Here is an 8,745-nt window from a genome sequence, read left to right as displayed (position 1 = left end):
GCTCGCACCGACCCTGCGGGGCTGGGGCTGGACCCGCACCCGCACCCGCCTCGCCCGCCGCCGCCATTTTACAGCTGCCCAAGCCCTCCCACGTCCTGACACCCCTCGGTCCCACGGGCGGGCGGCCACCCCCGCCCGCTGCCACTGCAGCCCCGGTACTGCTGCCCTGCCCTGCCCTCTGCGCCATCGCCACCGCCCCCGTCCCCGCCTCCTGCTGCCCGCCCCGCCCGGCCCGGCGGGGCCTCGCCGGAGCCCTCCCCGAGAGCGGAGGGCGGTGAGTGGCGGCGGGAGGAGCGGCAGGGAAGGGGAGGGGGCCGATGGGCGGGGCAGCGCCGCCCCCCAGGGCTGCGGGCCGCCGGCGGAGCTCCACTCGGCGTCCGGCGCCTCCGGAGCCGCGGGGAGGTTCGTCATCGGGGCTGCGCGGGGCTGCCTTCGCCCGGCCGGGCTCGGTGAGCGTCTGGGGCGGGACCCCGCGCAGGACGGGCCGAGCCGCCGGGCCCGTGGCGCCCCGCCGGGGCTCCCTGGCCTTCCGGAGAGGCCGGGCCGCTCGGGCGCTGCCGGACCCCGCGGGGAGCGGGGCCGAGCCGGCTCCGGGCTCCTGGCTGGGAGCGGCCGGCGGCGGTGGGAGCGGAGTCGCCGCCCGCCGGCCTGTGAACAGCCCGGAGGAAAAGTTGGTGGTGCCCTTTGTGGGACAAGCGCAGAGTGGCTTTTGGGACGGGAGTGTTTTGCGAGCCGGGCTCCTGCTCGCGGTGCGGAGCGTCGCCGGCCGTGCCGCGCATCCCCCGCGGGCCGCGGCCCCGGCCCTTAACACAGCGCTAAGGTCAAGCGCCAGCTGGAGCACAGTCACTTTTGTGATTGTATAATGGTTAAAAATACTCATGCTGGTTTACCGGGAAGGTATTTTAATCTCTGTGTTTTCCGAGGAGTGTTTGAAGGTTGAACTGAACTCTGTTGGTTTATTTATAACTTGATGTAGAAACATAATACAGAAGCGCATTTACTTGTATCAGTGAAATATTTTCTGGTTTAAGGAAGTTTAATTTTGGCAGCCAAGTTGTTAAATTACAAGTAGTATGTTTGACAGTAGTGACATTGCTAGTACTCTTAGCACCCTGTTGTGATTTTAGCGTCCTTTGAGTGGAAAAAGTTGTTTAAGTGGTGTCTGTGGTTTTGGCTATAATGCTTGCATCTTTATGAGGACATCTTCAGGTCGGTGTTCTGAATTAATTCTGTATTTATACAGAATTTGAAAATATTGTTTATTGCCTGAAATACTCTACAATGCTCCTTGCCAATTGCTCAGCTCAGGGGAGTTCTCAAGCAGCAGGAGTTACTATGTGTTATGCTGTGGTAGTGTATGCATAACTTGCTACTTTGTCTTGTGAAAGCGAAACTTTCCATAGGCCTTTTTATACAAGTTTACTTATTTAGAGAACTTTTTGCTACAGAGCAGAGATTCCCCTCTTATTTTTGAGAAGGCTCATAGTTAAAAGCTCCTGTCATGTAAGGCCTTTGCCTCCCTGCCATGTATGAATTATTTTTTTTTTTTTAAAGGCACATAAAGGTATTTAAAGTAAACTTATTTTGAATCATGAGCATTTAAGTTGGTAATGTCTGCAAGCAGCGTCCTTGGTGGTGTTCCTCCTCTGATTTCCCATGCAGAGTTTTACATCTCCCCCTTTGCCTTCTTATCATTATTGTTTTTCTCTGTCTCCTGATTAGGTGATGACAGTTAACCAGGCCTTTGATATGAAATGAATTTTTCTATTATTGTAGACTTGCCCATAAAAAGTTAGGGGCTAGTCTTTGTTTTTAGCATGTATAAGCAGAACATTAAATTCAAAGAAGAAATTTATATGCAGCATTTACAGGATTGATTATTAGTTTTTAGCATTTGTTTACACTTGAAACCCAGTTATTATTATTTAGGGAAAAAAGCAATCACTATTCTGGCACAATACTGTGTATATGGTCAGATTCAGCTGTAGCTGTTCATGCTTGCAATTAGTGAAGAATGTATAAATCTTAAAGTTGCTATCAACCTTCTTGCCATTTTCTTGTTTTTTGGGTTTTTTTTTTGTTTACCTAATTATCCCAATACATTCAGATTTCAAATTTTTATTCGGTTTTATATTGTAACCCTGCTTTTTGATAATTACTCATTATTTCCTTCTTTGGCAGCTAAAATGCATTCAGATCCTGGTCCCAACTCAAGCCCCTCTCACCCCCAGCAGAATCTTGGAAGGTCCCAGCTAAATGCTGCTCCTGTGGACCACAGTGAGAGCAGTCAGAGACCTGGAACATCTTCAGGAGATTCTGCAGCTTCTTCAGTTCCTGGCTACTCCCGCAGCAGGGAGAAAACAGAAAAAAAGGGTGAGTATGAAAGAATTCTCATGCAAAATCAGCTTACGTTAAACATTGATTATTGTGTGTATATGTATTCTAAACTCTGTCTAAAGACACTGTAAAGTAGGAAAATAAATTTCTCCAATTTCTTTTAACCTGTTGTTGTGGAAGAGTCTTTTCTACTTCAGCTTCCTTTGTGCATATTTTTGAATTTTCCTATCTAATTTTTCTGGTTTGTACAAAGCAATAGGAAATAACTTTATTTGAAAAATTGGCAGAGAGATTTAATTAAATTTAGCATAGCAATGTTTCAATTTAATTTCTTTATTTGGCTTGAACACATGCTATAACTATAGCTTTAATATGAATGCTAATGTAAATGCATAAGATAATACTGTAATGCAGACTTAGGGAATAATAAGCTGGTACAGAAGCCAAAATTGAAGTTAATATTAGCAGTACGATAACAATTTGGATTTACAGTCATACACCATAAAAGGTAGAATGAAGGGGTTCTTTTCCCCTGCTTGCTGTGAAACCATTGAGTTTCAAAGACTGGAAACCAATAGCATGAGAGAAAAGTCTGTGCAAAATGTAGAACAAAAAGTACCTGGCTCCTGTATTCACCTGCTGAGTTCCAGTTTCAATTCAGTTTGTAATCTAACACTTTTGTGAGATGCTCTTGTGCTTAAGGTCTAGCAAATCTCTTGCTGTTCAACTTTATTTGAAATTGGATTTTTGATTGTGAAACTCCTTATGTACATGCCCTTATATTCACAAATATGACTCTCTATATTGAAAGTAATGAGGGCATCCAAGAGTTTAAAAATTATTAAATGTGTGACTGTGTGGCACATAGATGCAACTGAGCTCTGCACATAGTTCAGGCCATTATTATGGCTGTGTCAGCAAAACTATTTTTTGCATCTAATTCAAAATTGACTGTTGGAACCTTCTGGGTTCCCTGTTCCCAATGAAGGAGATGTTTTTTTTGGATACCTGAATTTCTATCATGCCTCAGTGTTCAGTACCAATTTTGTCATCTAGCCCACCTGTAAAAGAATTGAGAGATTATGGAGATTTGACATTTCTAACATTACCTACCTGATTGCTAACTTAGAGTCAGTGCTAACAGATATGTTTTCTTTCTTCATTTTCCAGTTTCTTAGTATGCTTCAACAGGGAAAGAATAATAACTATAATAGGAATATGGTATGAAGTTATCTTGGGCTTAGTTACTCTATGATTTGAAAAAGCAATACATAGGTTTCTGCTGTTGGTGCCTGCATTCATACAAGGTTCTGGAAATCAACACAAGTTATTTAGTGCTGTTTTGCACACAGGTTCTGTTAGCTATTCTTTTCTAGCTAATTTGGAGATTTTCTTACTCTATACAAATGTTGGATTTCTAAAATCACACTGATTTTTATCTTAGTTCCCTTTATAGTCCTGTGTATTGGCTAATGATCACTGCCTATGCAGCACCATATTAGAGATGCTGCTTATTTGTGCTCCTATAAAAAAGGGCTTTTGAGCATTGATGTATTTCTCCTTTTCAGCTGTGACTCATTCCTGATTGCTTTAAATCTCTTCCCATTAAAATATAAGTGCCTGGTGCCACTGTCATTGCCCTTCCCATGCCCTTCTTAATATCTGCAAGTATTTAATGCAGCAGAATGAGCAACCATTGCCATAGTGTCTTGCTGGAGTCTCTAACAGCCAAGGTTTTAGTGGATTTAGATAGAAAATGTCTTTAAAAACACATAATACAGTATTTTCTTATATGGCTGTTTTAGAGTTATACTGTTTGTCATAGTGCTAGCAGTTTCTAGAACTGAAAACTTTATTAAAAGAAAGGAAGTTCTGGTCATCAAAACTTTAAAAATGGGCTTTTTAGTAGGACTTTAGAAAGAAGTGCAACTAAAGATACAAATTTGAAGATATACATATGAAAACAAATACAAAAGAAAGTGATATGTCAAACAGAAAATTAGCAGTTCAGATATTCTCAAAATATTTGAACTGACAGAGAAGGTGTTCCTTGGAGTCACTAGAGTCCTTACCAATAAATAATGTTCAAGTTTCTCATAGGTCTAGGAAAAGTGAAGGGTTTGGAGTCTCAGCCAGGGCATGTAGTGATTTGGTTGTATGAAAGGAAATATGCTCCAGACCAGATGTTCTGGGAAGGGCTGCTCTGACTTCTTTCTTGGAAGATTAAGAAGTCAGGTAATTTTCAATAGTCACTATGATCATGACTAACTCACAGTGATGGAAAAGAGGACAGAAAAGACTAGCACACTGATATACAGAAAGCTGTGTCAAATCTTACTAAATACATAGAACACTCCAATGTAATGATGACTTAAATATTTTGCTAAAGTTTAAATTACTATTACAAATTTAAGTTTTTATAATTTTGTATAATTTTTTATAAGTTTGTATAATTTTTAATAAATCAGCTACGGTTTCTCTTTGAGAAGGGGAGATATAATGTGTGTTTCTCAATTATGTGGAAAGGCAGTTTCAGCTCAGGACTATCTAACACACCCATGTGCCCTTCCCCCAAAGAAGGTCACTGGTATCCTGGGTTGCAGTAGTTGAAACATTGCCCAACAGGTGGAAGGAGATCCTTCCCCTCCAGTCAGCACTGGAGTGCTTCATCCAGTTCTGGAGTACCCAGTACATGAGAGACATGGAGAGAGTTCAGCAAAGGGCTGCAGAGATGATGAATGAGCTGCAGCATCTCTCCTCTGGGAGACGTCTGAGAGAGCTGAGACTGTTCAGCCTGGGGGAGAGAAGGCTCAGGGGAGATCTATCAATATGCATGAACAGCTGAAGGTAGGGTGCAAAAAGGATGGAGCCATGAACTTTCCAGTAGTCCCCAACCCAAGGACCAGAGGCAGCTGGCACAAACAGGAGGTTCCCTTTGACCATCAGTAAACACTTTTTCTGTTTTTCTTGTGGGGGTGACTGAACACTGGCACAGGTTTCCAAAGAGGATGGAGTGTGCATCCTTTGAGATACACAAAAACTATGTGGACATGGTCCTGGGCAGCCAACTTAGGTGGACCTGCATGAGCAGAGGGGTTGGAACAGGTGATTTTCAGCAGTTCTTTCTAACCTCAATCATTTCACTAATTCATGTAATATTCTTGACACTGTATCTGTGGTTTTGGTCTGTGCTTTTTCTTCCAGTTTTTGTTAATATACACTGTGTTTAAGGCTATAGCATCAAATTGAAGGTTAAGTAATTTGTTTCCTGGAAGCATACATCACATCATCTATTCCTGCAGCATTATCCATATCTTGTATTGTAATCCAGCAAATTAATGCCTTGGCTCTGACTCAGTAAAGCACTTAAACACAAACATATCCTCAGTGGCACAGGTACTTCCTTTGGATCAAATTCTTAAATGGCCTTTTTTTTTCTTAGCAATTTTTCAGTCTCTATTCTGCTGATGTATCATTAGGTAGTGTTTATGTTACTCTTTCAACAATTTTTTTCACAATGGGAGGTAACAGTGCTTTGAGAATTTATTGAGCAAATAAAATCTGGATTTAATGAAAAAAATACTCAATCATTAGGATAATTTGTAGATACAGGTTTTGCTGTGTTGACAAAGAAAAGGAGGGCATTCCTGTTTCTACCCAAAACTTGGATTCTGCTCATGTGTTTGGTTTTCCGTTCCTTGCATATGTAGGAATGGAGTAGGAATATCAGTATGTTAGCTTTCATGCTTAGAAATGAATTAGAAAAAAAATGGTTACTCTTTCAAGGATGTTCATGGACAGGGAGCTTATTAGTGAGCAAAGTATATACACTACTAATTAGGGATCCTGAAATTTTAAAGCCATGGAGTCATCAGGATCCATGTCAGCAAATTACAGGAGAGTTCTTGTAGAGCAGGGAATACCAGTGTCTGCTTGCTAGTGAAGTCTTTTGCTCTAACCTCATAAGATACTTTTATGGCACTCAGGTGCACAGTTTCTGGCCCAGGTGCTATATACCCCCTTCTGCGTTTCATCCACTCTGTAGAGTCACCTTCCTTCAGATACAGCCTTAAAGCAGCATCAAAAGATTGAGCTTGGACAAGACCTCTGGAGCTCCCAACACCAAATTCTCCAAGTAGGCTTAGAAACATCATTCTTTCTAGAGACACCATTTCCTCTACTTACACACAGAGCAGAGCTGGGAAAAAAGCACTTTTCACCATGGTGACTTAGCACGTGAGTATCTGTAGTACTGCTGCTATTAATGTGTTTTAAGAGATGCCTGAGTCTACAGTTGAGGTAAGTGCCCTGTATTGCTGAGTTAGAAAGTAGATCTATGTGTCCCAGGAGATGTTTTGATTCAGATGAAAGGTAAGCATAATTGAGAGAAACTTTTCACAATACAATGGTGATCAGATACTTGAAAGTGATGTCTGGATTCAAATAACTGCTTCAATTCAGCCACAGTGACAACTTGAACCGGATGACTCTCACCCCAGGTGAACATCTATTGTGCTACAGGCTACCTGGAAGAGTTACCATTTCTTGTAATGCTTAACTTCATTCAAGCATGTAAAGTATCTTTCTTAAAAATTGACTTTCTGCCAGTCAACAGGTAAAAGAAGTCATGCTAGGATGCTAGAGAAACTGGGGAGAAGATGGTAATTTTTCATATGTGCATGAAACAGATTACTGGTTTATTACATTATTAATGCACATTTGCTAGCCAATAAGGTTGGAAAGGAGAAATTGCAAAGCTAAGTTTCAGTGCATGAAGGAAGGTCTGTTTTTGTTTAAAGATCTAGCTGGGGTTTTTTGTCCATGGTTTTGCTGTAATCTTTTGTTCTAGATTTGAAAACACATGGAAAAGTGTTTGTACAGAGAGCTTTGAAGACAGAAATCAATTTCTTATATTTTGTTTGTAGATGTACAGAGTTCTGTGTGTACTTAGGTTATGAAAGTTTTTTGCACCTCTAGGAAGAGAATTATTAATTGACTGGCTTCAAATTTATAAAAATCTTTTAAACAGTTTACAATGCATTGCAAGAATTTACAAAAGTGTGTCTCCAAGCCATTGATAAATGATAGCTAACAAATAGGGAGCCTTTCTAATTTACAAATATTTTCCAAGTGTTACCATCTTCCACTTAAGGATGCAAAGAACCTTTGCTTCAAAGCTCTATTTTAGCACTTCTGTGTCTTTATTTTTTGGCAGTTAGCTATTACAGACTAACTTTTGAGGCAAAGTAAAATGTTTGTGCAAAGCTTGAAGAAATCTCAGAAAAACCTCTGATTATTTGAAGGGGAAGATTATGCCTTGACGTATTAATTACTTAACAATTTATCTGTCAGTTTATTAATGCCTTCAAATTTTACCTTTAAATACTCAGGCTTCTAGAAAGCTCATTTGCCAGGCATTGCTGTGGGAGAGAAAGGATTCTATCCAAACAAAAGTTAATGACTGTATTTTCTGATCAAATTTTGGGACATCATCATTATTGGTGCAGAACAATGGAAATGGGCTTTTTCATGACTGTTTCTATTGACAGTAACATGCTGGCATTTTTTATCCTTTATGGGAGGAGGACTGAACACCCATTTATTTGAGGAAACATTCTCCATCTTTCCCTCTTCCACCATTTGAAATACATAATGGGTTTTTTGACTGATTACATAGATGCTATTACTGCTATCAATAATTTACATTCACATGATGAACCAGATTATGGAAGGTGCCCTAGCTCAGTCTTCATTATTTTTCAGGTAGATAAATTTCTAACCTGTTTATGATAACAAAATTTCTAGCATAGTCCCAGGGTGCTGGAAGAAAGGAAGGTAGAAAGGCAAGAGCTATACTCATATTAGTGAATTATGTAATGAAATGGGAGTGGCCCTATAAATTCTTAGTTGCAAAGGACTTCACATTCCCTTGGTGCAAATTTAAAAATTTAATCTATTGGTTGGAATCTTTCAATTCAGTTTCCTTCAGAAAAGACCCAGTATGTGTGTTCCACAAACACACATGTGCAAACAAATCCCTGTTCCAGGACAGTAATCAAGGAGAGGCTTGGAGCTGTTGTGTTGCTGGAGGGCCCCTTGCAGCAGCAGCTCCACTTCACTGTGAAAATTAGAAGGTGAGGCTGGCAACAGTAAAATGGGAAGTAAAGCTAATCCTTGGAAAAGTTAATTATTAGAAGTCTTTCTTAAGCCACTGGACTTGTGGATTTGCTGAAAAAGTTGGAATAGTTCTTTTTTAAGGGCCCCTCTGTTTTGACAGTGAATTAACTGCTGGAGTGTCAATGTGGTGAAATACCCAAACTGCAGAATTGCTGAAATTCCATGTGCATTGTGCAGGTTGTTATGATAACTTTCCCTCAGCACCTACAAAAATATGTGGGCTTGGTGAAC

At 40.9% G+C, this 8,745-nt stretch overlaps 1 protein-coding gene across 2 annotated transcripts in view; it reads left to right on the top strand.

Annotated features, from left to right (window-relative positions):
- The first annotated feature begins 307 nt into the window (after positions 1-307).
- Positions 308-8,745, top strand: part of WFS1 (wolframin ER transmembrane glycoprotein) — a 32,758-nt gene continuing 24,320 nt past the window's right edge. The window contains exons 1-2 of one of the 2 annotated variants that reach the window (XM_079305526.1): positions 308-449; positions 2,182-2,373. In XM_079305526.1, coding sequence (XP_079161652.1) covers positions 2,187-2,373 — 187 coding nt within the window. In that variant the 5' untranslated portion in view covers positions 308-449; positions 2,182-2,186. The remainder of the gene's footprint in view (positions 450-2,181; positions 2,374-8,745) is intronic. The other variant, XM_079305525.1, reaches the window with a different exon arrangement.

This window comes from Erithacus rubecula (genome assembly GCF_903797595.1).
Source record: "Erithacus rubecula genome assembly, chromosome: 5".
NCBI lineage: Eukaryota > Metazoa > Chordata > Aves > Passeriformes > Muscicapidae > Erithacus > Erithacus rubecula.
This window is presented reverse-complemented; position numbering and strand designations above follow the sequence as displayed.